General features: G+C 36.8%; 1 protein-coding gene across 2 annotated transcripts; it reads right to left on the bottom strand.

Annotated features, from left to right (window-relative positions):
• Positions 1-2,679: 2,679 nt before the first annotated feature.
• On the bottom strand, positions 2,680-23,445 carry SLC33A1 (solute carrier family 33 member 1). Of its 2 annotated transcripts, NM_001075758.2 has the most exon segments (6): positions 2,682-3,727; positions 4,743-4,958; positions 5,947-6,064; positions 6,338-6,522; positions 11,857-12,047; positions 22,245-23,445. In NM_001075758.2, coding segments are annotated over 6 exon segments (1,653 nt in total). In that variant the 5' UTR covers positions 23,020-23,445; the 3' UTR covers positions 2,682-3,559.
• Positions 23,446-23,528: the final 83 nt, after the last annotated feature.

Genomic DNA, 23,528 nt, shown 5'->3' with positions numbered 1-23,528 from the left:
GGACTGTGAAGAAGGCTGAGCACTGAAGAATTGATGCTTTTGAAGTGTGGTGTTGGAGAAGACTCTTGAGAGTGCCTTGGACTGCAAGGAGATCCAACCAGTCCATTCTGAAGGAGATCAGCCCTGGGATTTCTTTGGAAGGAATGATGCTAAAGCTGAACAGTACTTTGGCCACCTCATGCGAAGAGTTGACTCATTGGAAAAGACTCTGATGCTGGGAGGGATCCGGGGCAAGAGGAGAAGGGGACGACAGAGGATGAGATGGCTGCATGGCATCACTGACTTGATGGACGTGAGTCTGAGTGAACTCCAGGAGTTGGTGTTGGACAGGGAGGCCTGGCGTGCTGCGATTCATGGGGTTGCAAAGAGTCAGACACGACTGAGAGACTGATCTGATCTGATCTGATGGTTTTTCCAGTGGTTATGTATGGATGTGAGAATTGGACTATAAAGAAAGCTGAGCACCAAGGAATTGATGCTTTTGAACTGTGGTGTTGGAGAAGACTCTTGAGAGTCCGTCGGACAGCAAGAAGATCCAACCAGTCTATCCTAAAGGGAATCAGTCCTGGGTGTTCACTGGAAGAACTGATGGTGAAGGTGAAGCTCCAATACTTTGGCCACCTGATGCAAAGAAGTGACTCACTTGAAAAGACCCTGACGCTGGAAAAGATTGAGGGCAGGAGTAGAAGAGGACGCAGAGGATGAGATGGTTGGATGGCATCACTGCCTCAATGGACATGGGTTTGGGTGGACTCCAGGAGTTGGTGATGGACAGGGAAGCCTGGCGTGCTGCGATTCATGGGGTCGCAAAGAGTCAGACACGACTGAGCAACTGAACTGATACTGATATCCATTATTAGCCAGTAAATATGTAATTCATTGGAAGGATTAATGCTGAAGCTGAAACTCCAATACTCTGGCTATCTGATGAGAAGAACTGACTCACTAGAAAAGACCCTGATGCTGGGAAAGATTGAAGGTGGGAGGAGAAGGGGACGACAGAGGATAAGATGGTTGGATGGCATCACTCATTCAAGACATGAGTTTGAGTAGCTCTGGGAGTTGGTGATGGATAGGGAAGCCTGGAGTGCTGCAGACCACAGGGTTGCAAAGAGTCGGACACAACTGAGCGACTGAATTGAACTGAACTGAAATATATAATTAACTGGAGGAGTTAATGTTCACCCTTAAGGATAGAGTTTATCAGGATCTATTAATATCTATTAATATATTAAGTAAGTAAAGTAGCTCAGTCATGTCCAACTCTTTGCAACCCCATGGACTGTGGCCTACCCGGCTCCTCTGTCCATGGAATTTTCCAGGCAAGAGTACTGGAGTCGGTTGCCATTTCCTTCTCCAGGGGACCTTCCCGACCCAGGGATCAAACACGAGTCTCCAGCATTGCAGACAGATGTTTTACCGTCTGAGCCACCAGGGAAGACATTAATATGTTAACCTATTAGTATATATCTATTAATATCTATTAATACAAGGAAAAACACTTACGCGCAAAAATAGGCATTTTCTAGTAGATTTACAACAAACAGATCCTCACATTCAGGTCGATCATTTATAAGATGCCATCAGTGATCAGTGTATAAACATTGATATTAACAAGTCATTTGTGACATATATTACAAGCATGTATCCAAATACCCAAAGGACTATAACTTAAACCATGAGTTCATTTATTGAGCAAATGCAAAGAATGGCTTTCACCTTATAGCTAAGGCTTAAAATACACTTTAAAACTTTAAGTCCTAACGATCTATAAACTTAAAAGTACGTTTATGTATAATTTGTAACAATATGGGGAAAAAATTAAGTTAATCATGGCGATGTGTCTTAATCCAAAAGTTAAAAATCCAAATAAATTTCACATGTGGATTAAGTGGGTTTTCTTTATTCAAGTACATATTTTGACTATAATACATGACAATGGAAAACCCACCAGATAAAGTACTGTAGTCTATCATTTGGTGTATTTCTAGGATGATTTTTCAGGTGATTCTTCAGGATCTGACATCAATGCCTAACACAGGCTTTCCAATGCCAATGTGTGAGTTCTAGAAGCCAGTGCCTCTATGTTTCTTCAGATGCCATTTTCTCCCACCTACTTTCTCCTCCATTACTTACAAAAACCCCACCCTAAAACTCAATCTATGTCATTAAATTAACATAATCAAACATTAGTATGCATTTTCCCACAAAGATAATAGTTATTAAATGAGAGTCAACTTACTATCTCCTTTTCTCAAACTTTTGAAAGATTTATGTACTCTCTAAAGAGTCAAAGTACCATACAACACAAAACACGCATAGAACCTTATCACCAGGTTCACATAATATGCTGGAAATTGCTAAAGTACTCAAAACCTTAATTCTCTTGGGAAAGCAATTCTCAATTGGAAACTACAGTTTACAAACAGAAGGCTGTGCTTTAATAAGTAAAAATTAGTACCTGATTTGGTATAAAGCAATTGTGAGATCTTTTCTCATTAGTAAAGTGCTTAATTAAGAAACCTTTTCCAGTACATAACGTGTCAAAGGCACAAAATGTCTTTGTCTCTCTCTTCAAAACATTAGTTTCTAAAACTACAGTATTATTAATTTAAATTTTACTTAATCAGTAAGTTTTACTGTTTTTTTTTTTTCCTATCAATAACAAAAACAAACTACTTGAAGAAAAACATTTAATTTTTATTTTCAAAACTTTGCCACAAACATACATACAACATTAAATGTGATGCCCTTGTGAGCATCAAGGGCCATGTGCCATGAAGTACTTATGACAAAAAACATATGTATGCTTTAGGATAAGAGTTAAAAAGGAATCAAGATAGCTTCCAAAAAGGGGGAGGAGAAGGGGAATCAATAAATTAGAAGTCATAGCTTTCATTTTATAAAAAATAGTTTGAATAATCTTCTTATAAATCTTTAATGTTTACAAAAGCAGGAAATACATTTAAAATAGTCTTTAACACAGATTCATTAGCACAATGTGGTTACAGTCAGAAAATAACAACTAAAATGGTATTTCAGTAGTTTACATTCTCATCTCAGCAAATTCCACATAACATTTTACCAATTTGCAATTCAAAATAAGATTTAACTGACAAGGCCAGACTAGTTGTGGATAGTACATGAATATCAAGCTATGTTCCACTTATCATATTTTACCAAAAATTTTAACATAGCTCAATGATAGGTACAATAACAATACTTGACTGCATGGTTATCACCCATGACTACTGCACTGCAGCTTAAAACATGCTTTGGTCAGTAAATTAAAAAGATCTATAAATCAAATAACAAGACCAGAAAAGTTATTTTAGTACCAATTCCCTGAACTTAAGTAAACTTTAAATACATTGACAAGGTAAGGAAAAAGTATATTTAAATATACAGAGAGGTTTCTATATTTTTAACCATTTGGCATTTTATATTAATAATTTCCTGTTTAAAATAATATTTTATACTCCTGTACACTGATTATCATAACTCTCTGAGTTAAAACTAAATTAGAGTTACCTTCCTAGAATGTCCAGTTGTGAATGCATTACTTGTCTCTTTTGCATTTCCATGAAGATGGTCCTTCATCCTGTAATTTTTTAAGTTTTGGACCAAGAAAGAACCACCAACCAAATCCAATCAAAACACAAATAACAGATTCCACATAATAACCATCCAGTGCAGTAACACACGAGCCACCGAGTTTTTTGCAAAGCTGTAAAAACAAAATTATAATAAATACTCCACAATTTCAAAATGGAAGTATTCAGCACTTTATACGTTTCTACTTTGTGATTTAAAGGATTAATCAAAACACTTTTGTGCTCAAACATTTCATTCAAGTGAAAAAACTACTTAATGTATCTTTTTTTTAATGTTAGATATATTTTTTATTACTACCCCCAAAAAAGAGGGGAACTGTTATAGAATTAAAGAGATGTAACAGGAAAAATAATAAAACACAGTAAAGGGAACTTATATGGACCCTAATTTAAATAAAACAACTATAAAAAGAAAAAAGGTATGCACTCAAGAAGTATTTAAGGATACAGGGTCATGCTCATGTCACAATGTTAAGTAAAATTTTGTTGTTGTTGTTCAGTCGCTAAGTCGTGTCCAACTCTTGGACCCACAGATTGTAGCCTGCCAGGCCCCTCTGTCCATGGGGTTTCCCAGGCAAGAATACTGGAGTGGGTTGCCATTTCCTTCTCCAAAGTTAATGTATCTTAATCTGTCTAATGCTACTAAGAGTATTAAAAACAATTTTCAGCTCTTGCTGTAAACAATATTCATTTTCAAGATACAGCTTTTCATATTTGGAAGTGTGCAGAAATTTTCAATGAGTTTACTCTAGAAGTGGGTTAATGTTACTTTGAAATAATTTACCAACGAACTACTAACCACTCAGTTTTAGCTCCATTTGTAACATGAAAGCCAATGGAATTTCCCTTCTATCATTATAAAACTTTCATGTACTAATATTAAATTCCTATTGTATAGGACAATGGTACACAAGGTAGAGGAGATTCCTTCCTTGCTGAGAAGGAACTCCAAGTGAGCTACTTTTACTGACTTGAGTGTGTTATACCCTCAGTTACGGTGGGAAAGAAAAAAACTATTAGAGACTGGGCAGATATGATTTTAAAAAGATGAAGTACCTCTAGAGGCAAAATGAGGAAATTAGTATCTTAATATTCGCTTACTATTAACTAAAATTGCAACTTACTTACCTCAACAGCATCAGGTGTTCGGCAATTCTGGTTTGATGCTCCTACACACTCTTTTACTGTGAGGGGATCTACCAGCCAAAGAGCTACCGTAGAAGGCCAGTTTCCTCCCAGGTTGGACACAGTATTTAAAAGGGTCATATATGTTCCGCCAATAAGTGGATCACTAACCTTCGCATTAAAAGCCATTATGGAAACATACATGCTGTACAATGTAACCTACAAGGAAAACATAAAACATCTTCAGGACAACTAAACTTTAGAAAGATATGGTCTAAATTAAGAACATTAAAAGCATAAATCTGAAAATTAATTTTCATGACTCTTTTTAAACTCAAACCAACAAATATTTATTGAGCCCCTGCTACAGGCCAGGCTCTAAGTCTGGTCACAGAAATACAAAGATGAATAAGATACAGTCCTTCTGTGCCCTTGAAGAATTTATTCTAAGCTGGGAAAACGGGAATAAATAAATACAATTAAATGTAGTAAATACTGTAAAAAGAGGAAGTGCATACATCATGCTATCAGGGCCTAAATAAATAGGAGATTAATTCTATCACATGTATTCAAGGAAGGCTCAATTGAGAATGACAAGTGAGGTGGCACTGAAGGATGCATACAGTAATAAGCAAAACTTCATATTTATACCATACCTAAAGATATCATATGTGTGGATATATGTATTATACATGTAAGCACTCAAATATTCAAAGGTAATATGAATATATAATTATATGCATATAACTTTCTTATATATAATTAAAAATTCACATGACAAACTGAAGAGGAAAATCTCCTTGAGAGGCAAAAAGTGCTTAAGCAGCAAGAATTAACCCTCCATTTAGGAACATGAAAACACAGGTTCGATCCTTGGTCAGGGAACTAAGATCCCATATGCCATGGAGCAGCTAAGTCCGTGTGCCACTACTACTGAGTTTGCACACTCTGCAGCCCATGCCACAACTAGAGAAGATCTCAAGTGCCACAACTAAGATCCAAGACAGCCAAATAAATATATATATATATGTGTGTGTGTGTGTATATATATTTAAATCCACAAGGTTTAAAGTTTACTAATTTCTTCAGTATCCAATTCATGCATAAATCTTAAAATTTATTATCATTATTTTAAGGAAACTGTAGAAAAACATCTTTATTTTACACAGGACAGTTTACTGCCTGGGAAAAACCACTGCAAGCTTACCTGATGTAACGCATAACTCAGCAGCACTACAATATAGTAATATATAGGGAATCCCCCTTGATGTTCTACTTTAGGAGTCCACCAGACCAGTAGAGCATATTCTAATCCAAACAATAATCTACAGAATAAGAAAGAAAGGTGGAGTTGACTTCTATTTTAGGTTAAAAAAGAATAACAGAAACAGAAATCTGTGTGCCTACCATATGAAAGAAGCCTGAATCTAAAACCTGTTAGGAAGTTTAAAAGAGATGAAAGTGCATATAAATGATACAGAAGTTAAGATGTTTTTCAAGCCTTTTACCATTTACACTCTATACATAGACATTAGTGATACTGATGACTGTTCCTCATTTAACCTCTCTTATTTAGTAAGGTTTCATTTCATTTTTACCTGTAGGGCATGGCTTTGTAAAATATGTTTAGTGGCTGGGGACCTGCAGTGTATCTGCTGATAATCAGAGGCAATATTATTTGCAAAGGAACCATTGGAACTGCCAGTAAGGCTAAATGTTCTTTGGGTACTCCCTCTTCTACCAATTTCAGTCCTGTTACTGCATCTGCTGCTGAAAAACCAATCTGCAATATAAAAACAAAAAAATATTTTAATTTATGACTTATGAAATATTTTCTTCCAAGTATACGTAAGTAATTTAGAAACCTCAGTCTTATCAATGACTCATGCCAGTTAGAAGTAAGTATCATATCTGGTACAACAAGCAAGTTATGGAGGCATACTTAGCTCTGTGGTCTACTTACAAATATGGAGTGAAAACAAGTGAAAATTCAGCAGTCTTTGAACTGTAATTTTAATTACAATTAAATTTCCATTTCAAAAATTTCTGTCTCACAATCAACAGTGTTCAAGTCTAAACTTACTGCTCTGTATATTTTAAGTTTAAAAGAAAAGCTCTGGACTCCAAATAAATCTGGTTAAAATGAAGTATCATTGCCACATACCATACACATTTTTGATGATTTCTGACTGACAACAAAAAGTCATCTAGCTTTTCAAAAGTAATTCTGAGAAAACATATCTAAGAGGTTGATTTAAATGATGGATAAAAAAAAAAGTATGCTTAGATTAATTCTTAAAAACAACCACAAAAAAAAGAGTAAGAATGCTAAAATATTGTAGTGTGCAAAGTTTGAGGTGAAACAAGATATTTAGATGGTCTCAAAGTACTTCCCTACAAATGAATTTTTAATTACAAAAGGAAAAATAGTAATCTTGCAATGTATTAAACAAGGTAATCAAGGTTAACACAATAATTAATGGTTAAAGGGACATGATATGGCTCCTGATAAACTTCCCTGAAGATTCACAGTATTATTTCTGTGATATTTCTGACATATATTCACAAAATGGACCTAAACATGAAGAAACATTAGACAAACATAAACGGAAGGCCTTTCTACAGAATAACCGGCCTGTCTTCTTTAAAAGTGTCTAGATCACTACATACCACTATATAGATAGATAACCAACAATGACCTACTGTAGAGCACAGGAAACTCTACTCAAAATTCTGACAACCTATATGAAAAAAGAATCTAAAACAGAATGAATATATGTATATGTATAACTGAACTACTTTCCTGTACACCTGAAACTAATACAACATTGTAAATCAATTATGATCCAATAAAATAAAATAATATTTTTTAAAAGGTCCAGGATGGACTTCTCTGGTGGTCCAGTGATAAAGAATCCCCCTGCCAATGCAGCGGACACTAGTTCAATCCCTGGTCTGGGAAGATTCCACATGCAACAGAGCAACTAAGCCCCCCAACTACTAAGCCTGTGCTCTGCAATACTGAAGCCCAGCACCCTAGAGCCCAGGAGCTTCACTAAGAGAAGCCACCACAATGAGAAGCCTGTGTACTCCAACTAGAACATAGCCCTCACTCGGTGCAAATAGGGAAAGCCCATGCAGCATAAAAGACCCAGCACAGCCAAATATAAACAAATAAGTAATCTTAAAAAAAAAAACAAAAAAAAAGTGTGCCCAGCAGGTCATGAAGAACAAAGAAGGGCTCATACCAACTAAATGCAGTATGTGATCCTAAATTGGATTGCTGGCCAGAAAAAAATTAAGTTATAAAGGCTGCTCTAGGGGATAACTAGGGAAATCTGGATACGGACTATGACTAGAAAACGGTATTGTGTTGGACTTCCTTGGTGGTAGTGGCTAAGAATCCACCTGCCCATGCAGGGGACACGGGTTCAATCCCTGGTCTGGGAAAATCGCATATGTTGTGGAGCAACTAGAGCCCAAGCACTGCAACTACTGAGCCTGTGCTTTAGAGCTCGTGGGCCACGAGTACTGAGCTGGTGTGCTGCAACTACTGAAGCCCATGCTCCACAAGAGGAGAACCAACTGCAGGGAGGAGCCAGCGCACTGCAACGAGGAGCCAGGGCACTGCAACAAGGAGCAGCTCCCACTCACTGCAACTAGAGAAAGCCTGCATGCAGCAATGAAGACTCAGCATAGCAGAAAATAAATAATTTGCTAAAAGGAAAATGGTATTGTATCAATTTAAACTTCCTGATTTTTTATCAAGTTGTGGCTTTGCAGGACGAAGTCCTTATTCTTAGGAGATATACTACATACTTAAAGCATTTATGGATAAAAGGGCATGATATGTACAAATTACTATCTAATACTTCATAAGAAATATGTAAAATAACATAATTTACAGAATAAAAAAGTAGACCTAACTATTAACAATTAATTATAGAATTTGGATAAACATATGGGTATTCCTCCAATTATACAAGTAAATTTTCAGTAAGTAAAAATATACAAATAAAAAATATTTTAACACTAAATATTACTTCAAATACTTTAACTTCTCAGAATGAAGCCAAAGAGCAAAGTTCACACACAAAAAATTAAAAGTCAAAGATATTTCATACTTTCTCTTCCCAACTTAAAAGTGGTGTAGGAGATATCTGCAATACATATATCCAACAAAAGCCCTCATATCCAGGATACATAAAAAATAAAAATTCTACAAATTTAAAGAAAGGGGGAACTCTGGATATTCAAATGGCCAATAACCATATGAGAAGATGCTCAATTTCTTTAGTCATCAGGGAAATTAAAAATTATAATCCTAATGAGATGCTATGACATACCCACCAGAAAGGCTAAAATTGAAAAGACAATACTATGGTTTCAAGGCTGTGTAATGACTAAAACTCTCTAACAGTGCTTGTGGTAGGGAAAATTGGAACAATCACAAAACTGTTTATAGTATAGACTATGCATTTCTTATATTAATGCATATAGACTATGCATTTCTTATGGCCCAGCAATTCTACTCCTAGGTATTTACCCAGCAGAAATGTTTACCTACATTCACCAAAAGTAACGTACACAAAAGTTCACAGAAGCACTAGTTATAATGGTCCAAAAGTAGAAATAACCTAAACATCTCCTGATAGAATGGGATAAATAAACTGTGGTATATTCCTACAAAGGAATATTATAAGCAACAAGATGAACAAACTATTGCTATAAATAATATGGATAAATTACACAAATATGATGTTGAGTAAAAGAGTACAAGAGCCAGACGTAAGAAAACATACTGGATACTCCACTTATATAAAACTGGAAAGTAGGGAAAACTAATCTATGATGTTAAAAGTTAGAAGAGACGTTACTTTTAATGAGGTTTACTTTAAAGGGGGAACATGGAATTCTAGACTCTGTATTTGAAGCAACTCCTTATATATTGCTGCTGCTAAGTCACTTCAGTCGTGTCCGACTCTGTGCGACCCCCATAGACGGCAGCCCACCAGGCTTCCCCGTCCCTGGGATTCTCCAGGCAAGAACACTGGAGTGGGTTGCCATTTCCTTCTCCAATGCATGAAAGTGAAAAGTGAAAGTGAAGACGCTCAATCGTGTCTGACTGTAGCGACCCCATGGACTGCAGCCTACCAGGCTCCTCCGTCCATGGGATTTTCCAGGCAAGAGTACTGGAGCAGGGTGCCATTGCCTTCTCCTGGTGACAGTATAAATTATAAAATCTTTTAGAAAGCAATTTAACAATCATACTCACTGAATCTACTGGAAGGAAAAACCTAAGAATCTACTGGAAGGAAATATTCAGAACACCAAAGAATTACACCCAAATATATTCACTAGTACAGTTTTGTAATTAAAACACATGGAAAATTAAATATACAATAATAGAAAAAATTAGTAAATCATAGCACATTTATATACTGTAACAATTTATAGTTATTAAAAAGTATGTTATCAAATATTAATGATATAGGAATATGGAATAAGACAATAACAAGATAAAAATTACATACAATTTCACTTTTAAAGTATTTGTGTGTATATATTAACTATAGCTAATGTATTAATTACATTTATACATGTAAAGTGTGTATATACATGTGCATGCACATACATATACCTACATAGGGGAAAGCAGAAATATACCAAAAATATTACCAATGGTTATCTCTAAATGATGTAATTAGATAATACATTATAATAGTATTAACTTTCTTGAACCTTTGAAATTAAAAGACACTTACTCCTTGGAAGGAAAGTTATGACCAACCTAGACAGCATATTAAAAAGCAGAGACATTACTTTGTCAACAAAGGTCCATCTAGTCAAGGCTACGGTTTTTCCAGTGGTCATGTATGAATGTGAGAGATGGACTATAAAGAAAGCTGAGCACTGAAGAATTGATGCTTTTGAACTCTGGTTTTGGAGAAGACTCTTCAGAGTCCCTTGGACTGCAAGGAGATCCAACCAGTCCATCCTAAAGGATATCAGTCCTGGGTGTTCATTAGTAGGACTGATGTTGAAGCTGAAACTCCAATACTTTGGCCACCTGATGCGAAGAGGTGACTCATTTGAAAAGACCCTGATGCTGGGAAAGATTGAGGGCAAGAGAAGGGGACGACAGAGGATGAGTGGGTGGATGGCATCACCGACTCAATGGACATGGGTTTGGGTGGACTCTGGGAGTTGGTGATGAACAGGGAGGCCTGGTGTGCTGCAGTTCATGGGGGTCACAAAGAGTCGGACATGACTGAGTGACTGAACTGAACTGAACCTTTTAGCATTTTCTAAAGTTGAACCTTAAGTTTAAACCTTCCTAAAATTTCCTAAAAACCCAACCCTCCCTATCAGAGAGGGAAAACTCACTATTTCAAAACAATGAGACTATAATTTTTACTTTAGTGTTATCAAAATATAGCTATGAAAGTGTTTATATAGATAGGTTTAAATATATAGTTCAAAAATCCTGTAACCAATTTTATATTTTAGGAATAATAATTCTAATAGTTCATTATAACAAAGTATACTTACCTTTCTTGTAGCATAAAATCTTTAAAATATTTTAGAAGTACAAAAAATTAAGACATCTTAATAGAGAAAACATATAGAATTGTCACCAAAACATCCGTTTGTTTGATGGTATATTTCTTTTTAACATTTTGAAATAGTTCAACTGATTTTTAAATAGACTTCTAATATTCATTTCCATATCTTTGTAAATTACTTTCTAAGTAAGTAATTTCAATACCTTTGACATTAAGTATATACTCATTCTAATAGCAGAATGCTGTTAGTTTTTCATAGCATTCATTTCCCTTCCGAGCATTAATATCATTCATTAAAAACACTGACAATGACTAGAAGTACTTCAAATTGGCATAATTTTTTCAAGATCCTAAGACATTTAGCTTAGTTTGAAATTATGTCTGATTTGCTATCATCACATCTGTTTAAATACATTTAGTAAATAAAGTATATTAGTTATCATTGTTAAATTCTAGTATTAGTGAAAAGGGACTTAAAAAACAGCAGCAGAAGTATTCCATGATATCGGTACTTGTAACAGAATGGGGGATTTGCTTTATCAATCTCTTACCTTTGCAGTTAGAATCAGAAGGCAAAATGTCAGAACTGCGGGCATTTTTACAATTGCAAAAAGCAGCTTGTAAGTGTCTGTGATCCCCTGAGTTTCTTCTTTTCCTACTGATACTTCTTTGTTTTCTTTTTTCAGTAGGGCAACTAAAGTTGTTGTTATCAAAAATACAGTTCCCCAGAAGAAAAGGAAATCTGAAATTTAAAATGTTTTATATCTATAATTAACATGTGAAATAATGTACCTTCACTGATACTAAATAATTCTGTACACAACTTTTTCTCAACTAAAATCTGTTAAAAAAAAAAAATCAACACATAGGGCTTGTCATTGGCACCAGACCAAGCACAGCAGATACAAGACATTACACAGACCCAGAACAGACAGCGATACTTAACAAGGAAAAAGGAAAGGGTTTAGTGGGTTGAATGAAATAAAAGTCTATTATGTCATTTTATTTAAGGGCAGGAGATGATTTCCATATCCCATAAGATCTATCAGTCATAAGAAATTCTTAAGCACCTAAATCATTTCAGTTCTTTATTAAATTTTGACAACTTAGACAACAAACATGATCATTTACATTAAATTTTCGGCCTTTTGTTTTTAAACTTTGTTTTTAATCTGTTTAAGAATATTCTCTTTCAATTCTGTGATACATAAACATAACACACTCCTTTGGTTGTTTCAGTGGAAGAGAGCTGGGCCACTGGCCAATATTTTAAACAAGCAGAGAGAGTGAATAATGTTCTGGAAGATTCTGCATAATAGCTAAAAATAATATTAATAATAGAGGCACTATTTCTTGAGTGCATACCATGTGCTATAAATGTGCTAAGCAGTTTACACATATCATTCCCTTTACTACAACAACACAATAGATGAAGTTATCACCAGTCCCAATTTTCAGATGATGAAACAGGCTGAGAGAAGGCTGAAACATTGCCTGAAGTTACATTTGAAGTCAGCGCCTCATACAACCCATTTTAAAAACTGTATCTCCTTAACTACCATGAGAATGCATCTTATTTTATCTCTATGAAAATGCATAACTCTCTCTCGGTTCCTTCATTTGTAAAGTAAGAAGACTTTCCTAGAAAATTCCAGGTGTTTTCTAGCTCTAACATTCTGGAACTGTATTACATGTGTTTGCTTTTTAGTTTATTGCTAATGCAACACAATCAACTAACTGTTCATGAAGTCTAGCCATCTTTTTCCAAAAAAGGTAGACCTTCCTTAAGTCAAGGTTTTCCTCTATTAGTCTTGTTCTGCTGTGCTAGGTAAAGTAGCTACTACAGTTTAAAACTCACTTATGATGAAGGCAAACAGCATCATAGATCAACTTAACTCATAGTATAGATCAAATTCACCTTAGTATTTAAATAATCCTTTCTTACCTGTTTTTTCATTTTTTAAAAAAATGTTATATATTCTTCTTTATTTATTTGACTGCACCAGGTCTTAGTTGTTGCATGTGGATCTAGTTCCCTGATCAGGGATCAAACCTGGGCCCCCCGCATTGGGAATATGGAGTCTTAGCCACTGGACCATCAGGCAAGCTCCCTATTTCATTTGGTTTTTGTAGTCAACATGTGAGACAAGCAAAACAGGCATTATTACTATGAGAGACAAGGAAAAGCTCAGAATATTTAAATCTTTGCCATAGGTCCAATTAAGAGGCAGAACCTAATAAATCTTCTGATTTGGGTTCCATTATTTCATACTGCTTATATAAAGTTTTTTGTTTTTTTTTTTAATACTGTTGAATTAAGAATCTACTAGGACTTCCTGGTGGTCCAGTGGTTAAGAATCTGCCTACCAATGCTGGGAACATGGGTTTGATCCCTGGTCTGGGAAGCTTCCACATGCAGTGGGGCAACTAAGCCCATGTATCACAGCTACTGCAGTGCACATGCCCTAGAGTCTGTGCTCTGCAACGAGAAGCCACAGCAATGCGAAGCCCATGTACCACAACCAGAGAGCAGCCTGCTCACTGCAACTAGACGGCACAGCAACAAAGTCCCAGCACAGCCAAAACTAAATCAATACACTTAAAACATAAAAAGAATCTACTTGAATTGGCTAATTAGTCTCCAGAAGGGTAACCAAAAATGAGGCTCTGCTATTCAAATTATGCAAATAAAAAAGCTAAATCTTCTCAAACATACATGGAAATTTGTATTCTGAGATGAATTCTTCTCCCCATAACAGGAATTTACACAGATGGACCCCAACTTATGAAGGTCTCACTTGAGATTTTTCAATTTTATGATAGTGTGAAAGCAATATGCCTTCAGTAGAAACTGCACTTCAAACTTCGATCTTTTCCCAGGCTAGCAATATTCATTATGAACCTCTGCTGTGAAGTTGGGCAGCACCTGAAAGTTACAGCTCCCAGTCAGCTACACAATCACAAGGCTAAATGCACCACCATTCTGTACCCAGACAAGCACTATGGTTTTCACTTTCAGTACAGTCTCAGTAATTACATGATATTCAACACTCTGCTATAAGATAGGCTTTGTGTTAGATGATTTTGCCTCACTGTGGGCTAATGTAAGTGTTCTGAGCACGTTTAAGGTAGGCAAGACTAAGTTAAGACTTAAAAATTTTCAACTTATACTGGGCTTACTAGACATAACCCCATCAAAAGTTGAGAAGAAGCCATCATTAATTCTAGATATCAGAAGAAAAACAGGAAATAGGAAAAACTGAGATTCCTAAATGCAAAGGTATTCACTTTAAAATGCACTAATAAATACATATCTTATGATTAAAGCTCATTAAAATAACATCACAACATAACTTCTAGTTTGTATTAACATAGTTTTGAAATCTAGTTCAAAACCAATGAACAACAATTTAAAGATTATTCTTACAATTAAGTGAGGCTAATGTTCATTATTTTTGCATTCTTAATTTCGTCTGTGAAACTGACAAATAATGACATTTATGGAATATCATCTGTAATATTTATTCTCATTAAAGTTCTTGTTCATTATTTGATTTAAATGAGCAATTCAAGAAACCCTGAAAAAAGCTTTCACTGTCACCAGAAATTTCAATTAACGGTCTTTATAAAAATCTTAAGTGAAAATTTAAACTTTTAAGTTATATACTACTTTCAGCAAAAATTTTTTTAGTATAGTATTTTTTGTTTATTCTCCCAGTTTTAATGAACAAAATCTTTATCTAAATTTAAACTCTTTGATCCAGTGCAAAGAGAGAAAAAAAATTAATAAGAACAAGTTAAACAGGTTCAGTATTGTTTGCAGATAAGCTTATGCAACAATTCACCAGTATTCATAAAGGATATAACAGTCAACTCCTGAATGTCTATTATGCCAAGGCAAAACACAGGACAGTGCAGTAAGTCTCCAAATCACTCTCTAAGACAAGCATTGTTATTCCTACTTTATACTCAGTGAAAGAGAATCACAAACCAGAAAGTACCAGAGGGGGGATTCAAATTCAGATCTGATTCTGAAACAAGAATGCGTCCCATTATACTACTCAGATGCTCAGACACACCTACTGCAAGGAAGCTCTCTTCCAATCAAACAGACAGACCTGAGGAAAAAGGTACTTATTTTAGCTCCAATTATGAAGTCTGGAACGTAGATACTGGAGCAAACCTTCAAGGCTTTGGACCAGGCCTCCAGATCCTCTGTGGCGTAGGTTCATTCTCTTCCACCATCAGAAAAGGTAGAAAAATTAAGCACAGTCTGATAAGAACCATCCTTGGATCAGAACAGCTTCTCTCTAACTCTCACAGTGTGGGAATTAACCTCAGTCCTTCAGAAGTCAGTGGCAGGAAAACAAACTTTCAGTTTCTGTTTTACATTACCATCAGGCCTTCCTTTTATCTTGCTTTCAGCACAGCTTTCTCTGCTTCACAAGTCAGAGTATGAAGGGACTTTAGACAGCTATCATCAGTCCACTGCTCTCACTTTCACCATGGAAGACACTGAAATAGAAATACTATGTATCTGGCCCTGGATCACTAGCTAAGTCTCAACAAAAAACAGAACTTTCTTCTATGTCACAAACCACTCCCTTAAGCATTTTCTCAAAACATCTATGCCAAAGAGCATTCCCAGAAAATGCTGTTTTGATTATACAATATAGTATATCTTATTTGAGGATTAGAATTTTTGAAAGACAGCATGCAATGGAAAAACTGACTAAACACAAAGCTAATTTTGAAATCTTCATAATCCTTTGGTTTTCCTAACCCCTTAGAGAGGTGCCATGTTTGAGATCACATACTTTTTCATTAACTCCAGCAATGTTAGGTTCTCCTCTGGGGTAGAAGAAATGGTTTCTTCAATCAAGCACCCGATTAAGCAGCTGTCTGGTTATCAAGAGCCCTATTGTCCCAAAACATTAAACTCAGCCCAGGATGCAAAACTGAAGCTTAGAGACCAATAGATGCAACGCTCCCATCTCATGCTAAATCTGGAGCATGTATCACTGAACAGAAGAAAATGAACCACTCTTTCCATGTTTTAAGGGCTTCCCTTGTGGTTCAGCTGGTAAAGAATCTGCCTGCAATGTGGGAGACCTGAGTGCAATCCCTGGGTTGGGAAGGGAAAGGCTACCCACTCCAGTATTCTGGCCTGGAGAATTCCATGGACTGTATAGTCCATGGGGTCACAAAGCGTTGGACACAACTAAGGAACTTTCACTTTTACTTTTCCATGTTTCAAAATATGTTCAGGTCAAGCACAAAATCCGTATTAATTAAACATACATATATATCTCTACTCTGATGCTATGATAGGAGGCTCTTGCATTCAGTTTTTGTACAACCTATATCCTGACACCCCAAAAATCACTTTTTGTAAGATGAAAGCTGAATTCTGACTTTTTAAAACAGTTGACAGTAAGTAGTCCAAACTATCGCATGAAGATGCAGGGTACATGAGAATAGCTAAAATGAAAAATAATAACAGGAAATGCTGGCAAGGATGCAGAGAAACTGAATCGCTCATATATTGCTGGTAAGGAGAGAAAATGATACAGCCACTCCAGAAAAAATCTGGTCAGTTCCTTTCAAAACTAAAAATGCACTGACAAATAAACCAGCATTTGCATTCCTGGGCACTTATCTGAGAGAAATGAAAACTTATTTGCACATAATAATCATCAAAAAACTAGAAACTACTCAAATCACCTTCAACAAATGAGTGGTAAAACAAAGTGTAGTATGTAAAAAAAAAAAAAAAAATGGAATATTTCTCAGCAACAAGACAGAACAAATCACTGATCCATGTAACAACTTGGAAAAACCTCAAAGAAATTATTCTAAGTGAAAAGAGCCAATTACCAAAGGACATACACTAAATGATTTCACTTATGTAACATTTCTGAAATAACATAACTATAAAGATGGAAAACAGATTAGGGGCTGACAGGGATTAGGGATGGAGAGGAGGAAATGGGCATAGCTGTAAAGAAACAACAGCAAAGTATATTGTGGAGAAGGTACAGCTGAGTATTTTGATAGTGGTGTTGGAGGTTACATAAGCTTAAATGTGATAAAACTGCATACAGCAATACAAACATAAATGAGTATAACTGTTGAAATCTGAATAAACTCTATGGATTGTACCAATGTCAATTCCTTGGTTTTGATACTGTACTATAGTTATATAAGATTTTAACAGTGGAGGCTAGGGAAAGGGTGCATAGGACTTCCCTAAACATTTCTCTGCAACCTCCTGTGAATCTATAATTATTTAAAAATAAAGTTTTTAAAAACTAGTGGGAAATTTAAACGAGAAAAAGTTCTACTAAAAGTTCTATGATTGGGCTAGGAATAAGAAATGCAGGTCTCAACACAACACTGTAAATCAACTATACAATAAAAATTTTTAAAGTAAAGAAATGTAGGTCTCAAACCCATGACAATATAAAATATCTAAAAGGAAAGAAATCCTTAGATGTGCTGAAATCATGTATTTTATAGCTTTAACTGATAACAACTGAAATTCAGCTATCATGTTCAAAAGTAAAGGGGAAAAAATGAAATTTAAAAAGTTTTTCTTATTTAACACCAAACCAAGAAATAGAAATCCTAGAAGGTTACAAACATCTTGCTTTCTGAATATGCACCCTTTCCTTAATAAATATTTCAGCATGTACACTGACATATAAAATACATATTTGTGATCTCCCATACCAAGATATGAGTATGGGAGATCCAAGGCAACCCACTCCAGTATTCTTGCCTGGAGAATCCCATGGACAGAGAAGCCTGGTGGGCTATAGTCCACAGAGTCACAAAGAGTTGGACACACTAAAGCAACACGGCATGCATGCACATATATATATATATACACATATATATACACATACACACACACATTGTAAGATATAAACTCCACAGTAAAAAATATAATGAAAAGAACATGAAAAATGCAAGATTTATCCCAAATTGTATTTAAAAGAACAGATGAAATCAGGGGTTTTATATTTTTCATTTTCTAGGAGAGTATCTTGTATTAAGTCTATTTTGCTTTCTCCACTGAAGAGTTTTTAGGAACACTATAAATCAAAGTAGAAGACTGTAATTAGTGAGGTTCTATAATTCCTTTATTGATGCATTTACATACTAAAGGCTAATTCAACTGGCCTCCAAGTATATTTCAATGAAATTGGAAGTGAAATTCAACATATACCAAATAAGACATATACCAAATAAAATCAAATGCATTTTTAGTTTACAGTGTTATTTTGTAAATTGGCTTTTATGCACCCCATCCACAAAATTTCACAGTTCTTTACTGGACAAAGAAAGCTTATAGTACCATTTCTCTTTTGCTTTGTTTTAAAATTTTGGGGTATGGTCTCCAGCTTTTAATATTTAATATCTCCTGAATCTTGTAGCCCCAGTTGTTGTTGTTTAGTTATCAAGTCATGTTGGACTCTTTTGCAATGCCATGGACTGTAGCCCACCGGGCTCCTCTGTCCTTGGGGATTCTCTGGGCAAGAATACTGGAGTGGGTTGCCATTTCCTTTTCCAGGAGATCTTCCTGACCCAGGGATTGAATCTGTGTCTCTCGCGTCTCCTGCACTGGCAAGGTTCTTTACCACTAGCGCCTCCTGAGAAGCCCAGACCTGAGGCTACCTACCTGCCTTTAAAAGGGCATGAGTTTTTCAGGTCATCATTGTCCTCTCCAATAACTTGCACCAGTCTTGCACCAGATCATTTTAGTTGGCAAAACTCCACTATAAATTACTTGTGGGCAGAGAATGGCCAGGTTTTAGTCATCAAATTATAACACCTGTCATATGACTAGTACCAAAAAGGGAATCAATGCTAAGCAAACAAAAAGATGTGGGTCACTTTAAAAACAAAATAACAAAAACCCCTTAATCTGTCACTTCTGGGCATCTGGCATTCTGGGAGCATGCTGATGTTTTTTTTTAGACATCAGCAGTCAGAGTGCTGATTTCTCTGGCAGAAAAGCCCAATCAGCATATCTTATATTTAGGTTTTGAAGCTTTCCTTGAAGTTTTTCCTAATTTTCTGACAACTGAAGGAAAAACACCAAATAAACACCAGACACTTATGGCTTAGCAAATCTAAGCCATAAGTAAATCTCTAACTAGCCAATTAAGTTTCCTTATCAGTTTCCTCATCTATAAGAATGAAAGGACTAAAATACATCTTTTCAAGTCATAAAACTTTATGTTGTAATCTCTGTGTTCTTCTGGGTTACTCTCGTATTTATTGAAACTTAAAAGGTTGTCTCTTTTTGCTACTAAAGATCCTTGAAAACCAACGGGGCAGGACCAAAAGAAGGTTACCTCTGGGTTAAGGACTGTCCTGTATTCCTGAAGGAACCAAAAGGCAATCTCAGCATAATTAAGTTTTTCTTTCTAAGGGATTCTATTAAATATTTTCATCCTATCCTTCCATTCTAAATTGACTATTTAGATTACTACTTTCTTGATGTAAAAACTGTTCTTTCTGATTGTATTCTATCTCTATGTATGTGTAGCTCAAAACAAAGTTCTAATCACAGAATATATTTCAGAATTAAAAAAAAAAAATTATGCCTCTTTTAAAGTTTCTCGTTTTCTAAACAGTCACCTCAGTGTTTGCCTCTTCTATTACCTGAGCGACTGTATTTCCTCCATGATTCTCTCTGTGCTAAATTTCTCAAAGCCACTGGTTCTTCTTAGTTATACTAAGTTCCCCCACCCCCTCAAAAAAAAAAATTATAAATGTGGTATGTACAGTTGTACAAATAAGAATGAAAAAAGCAGGAATTCTTCAACTCTTATTAAAATGCTTGAACCCAAAATAGCAATATACTACGGATATAAAAGCTCAATTAAAAAGTAAGTTATTTTTACAGTTTCCTAGAGAACACAGTTCAAATTCAAAAAAAGACAGCTATTCAAAATAATAAACCAGTGTAAATAAAAATCTAGTGGTATGTCTCTGATCTTCCCAAAGGGGCATGGCTGTGGCTGAGGGAGGATATAGCCATAATGGTCCTTGAACGGATAACTGCATTCTCTGGAAGGATACTGTATGAGTCACTTAGTTAACACACAAGAAAGCTCTAACTTACTCCGTAATTTAGGTTCCATGGCCTCTTCAATCTTGATTTCTCTACTGAGGCTTTCTCGTAATAAGGAACACATCATCCTATTAGCCTTTTTTGGTGATATGAACCGTCCAATAAAAAACAAAAAGCAAAACACGTAAAAAGCAACAACGTGCTGATATGATGCATTCACAAAGGATTTCTGAGCAGAAAATTATCCATAGAGCAGGAGTGCCACCCCAGAACACTAAGAGACAAATCTGGCTAGGTGCATAGCAGTATCACTCAACTATCTTCAGCCTTAAACCAACTAAGAAAAAGTATAACTATTAGTATTATCAGTAATAGTGGCTCACTAGCAGTTTAAAGTAGAAAGGGGGGTCCCTGACAGGGTGTAGGGATGTGGAGGGGGTGTATACGATTTCAGAAATACAGTTGTGAACCCTTTCCTCCCTTCCCTGAATGTTGTAACCCTTAAAATGCCCTTGCCACTCACCTTGTTGTTGTTTACTAAGTCGTGTCCAACTCTTTCGTGCCCCATGGACTGTAGCCTGCCAGGCTCCTCTGTCCATTCCCAGGCAAGAGTACTGGAGTGGGTTGCCATTTCCTTCTCAAGGGGATCATCCTGACCCAGAGATTGAACCCTCATCTCCTACATTGGTAGGCAGATTCTTCACCACTGAGCTTTTTAAACTTTACCACTGTCTTTTTACACTTCAAAAGACAATCATAAACTCATCCTAAATTCATCATCACTACCAGAATTAAGAACTCTATTACCAATAGTAATAAAGAACTCTTATTACGAATAGCCCCAGTGTTATTTTTGATAATGGCAATTTTACACTGTTTCTTAGTTTTTAGGAAAGTTAAAAAACAAAAAGAAAACCAAAACACAAAAAAACAGAAAACATTACAGGGCTATGTGTTATGCTCATGTAGAAAGAAGGGGAAATCTATAGGATTAACAATTTCCTACAGGACAAACTTTAAACTCTTACTGGTAGCAATTAAACAATTCAGTCAACAACCTTCAATTTGGTCACAACCTTTCTTTCAGCACCATTTCCCAAAAGCAGATGACACAAACCAGTGCTTCAGGAATTTGGAACACTGTATGTACTATCTTGTATCTTTTGGTACTTTGCTGCTTCACTGTATTTTCAGCTGGTGTTTGGTGGCTTCTGGGAACTTTACTTACCCACATCATGAAATCTTATTCAGCAAGGGCAAATGTAAAGCCTGACTCTCACAAGTTCTTTTTGAGGGCTGGAATTGGCTTTAATCACAGAAGGCCCTTTGAACTCTGTCACTTAGCCCACTCACTAATGTTTGAATGGATTAACCCTGTTCCATTCATCAGAAGACTAGATGAGATAGAAACAGGGTCTTGGTATAAGAGTAAGGGTAGGAATGGACTAGAAAGCATGGAGCTAGAAATCTCAATCTAACAAAAGACAAAAGGAAAATTATAGAGTCAGGCTGGGTTCATGCATTCACACCAGCCAGACTTTTAAAAAATGTGCACCTATTATTATGCAAGCACCAAGGTATCCCTAGACTCAGAGTTTTGTTTGCTCTTACACAACAATGTTTATTGGATGAGCTGCCTTTCCCTAATCACTTCAGAATACAGATCAATTATGACTGCTTTAATGTAATCATTCTGGCTGAAGCTCATGTTAGCAGAACAGATAACTTACCTCCGATCATCTCCCATAATATGATTTCCAGTTCATTAAATAACGGTTCTAACACACAGTCACACACACTGTCGAAAGGATTTATAAACGTACAATAAACCCAACAGCACAATAAATACACTACCTGAAAGAGTGACGATTCCCCTGGGTTGAGGCTCAAACCGCAAGTATTTGTTACAAAAGTCGGCAGATTCAAGGGCCAAAAACAAAACATTGCCCAAAAAGTAGCCGGCTGTTTGGCCCACTGAATTACAAGTAGAAGCATAACCCACGTTTTCCCGGGATAACATAGTTAACGCCCAACCATCCACAGCGATGTCCTGGGTGGCTGCCAGGAATTCAAACAAAAAGAAAGTCACAGTGAGAGCAACCACGTCGGGGGTTCGGCCATCTGTATTTCCGAGCAAATGGTCCACTTGAGTAGACAGATATATCATGAAGAATCCCAATATATACTGTGTTGGGACAAGCCAAGATTTACGACGACCAAAGTTCTTAAAGTAAACCGCATCAACCAACGGGGCCCAGAGCAATTTGAGACTGAAAGGCCAAAAGACAAAACTGAAGAACGCTTGATCTGTATAGCTAACATTTTTGCTCTGCAAAATGAGTGGGATGCTTCCCGCCAAGCCCAGTGGAATACCCTGAAGTACGTAAAGAAAGAGCAACAGCAAAATACTGCTCAATTCCGCCCGGCAGCTCCGTGGGGTTTTTGAGAAATCAACAGTGCTGATATCCCGAAGAAGAGCTTCTTTGTCCCCTTCCCCGCCCACCACCTCCGGAAGATTATCATCCCAGGAGCCCGGCGGCAGAGGACCACTCTTCAAATCTAGAGAGTGGTTGAAAGTCCCTGGCCTTCGTTGCCGACTGCTGTCCTTGTGGGAGACGGTGGGTGACATATCAGAGACGATGCAGAGCCCCGTTTGAGGGGGGCCGGGGCTGAGCGTCTTGGATCCGTCTAGTCCCAGGTCCAAGGCTGTCGCTCTGGACCGGGTTCTCTATGGCTCAGGAAGTGGGGCAGGGCGCGGGTTGATAAGGGCACTTCTTACTGTGGCCCGCAGAGCTGAAGCCGGGAGCCAGTCCGCTGGCTGCAGGCCCAGGCAAAACCCAGGTAGGTGCCCCTTGGAGCGGCGTCAAGGAGCCTGAAGAAATCCCCCGGGCAGTCGCGCCGGGGTCTAGGCTGGAGGACGGGGCCGTGGTGCTGCTATGGAAACGGGCTCCTAGCTGCGGCGAGGCCAATCGGCCAGTCCAGCCGATCCACGGTCCTCTCTCGCCGTCACCAAAAAAGCCGACAGCACTTTCTCCACCGGACACCATAGACATCTGATAACTTCCTGTCTGGAGCTTCAGGAAGTGGTCCTAGTCTCAAATAAGTCCTGAACCCGCCTCCAGGGCAAGCCAATCAGGA

Source organism: Bos taurus, chromosome 1, assembly GCF_002263795.3.
Source record: "Bos taurus isolate L1 Dominette 01449 registration number 42190680 breed Hereford chromosome 1, ARS-UCD2.0, whole genome shotgun sequence".
NCBI lineage: Eukaryota > Metazoa > Chordata > Mammalia > Artiodactyla > Bovidae > Bos > Bos taurus.
Note: the sequence above shows the minus strand (reverse complement) of the source record. Positions and strands in the feature narration are given on the sequence as shown.

What these genes read in the sequence shown, in the direction of transcription:
- SLC33A1 (XM_059883956.1), bottom strand. Translation starts at nt 23,019, where the DNA reads ATGTCACCCACCGTCTCCCACAAGGACAGCAGTCGGCAACGAAGGCCA. An exon ending in TACAAAGCCATGCCCTACAG is followed by an intron (nt 4,959 to 6,337) that starts GTAAAAATGAAA and finishes TTTTCCTTGTAG; the next exon opens with GTTACATTGTACAGCATGTA. An exon ending in GAACACCTGATGCTGTTGAG is followed by an intron (nt 3,728 to 4,742) that starts GTAAGTAAGTTG and finishes TTGTTTTTACAG; the next exon opens with CTTTGCAAAAAACTCGGTGG.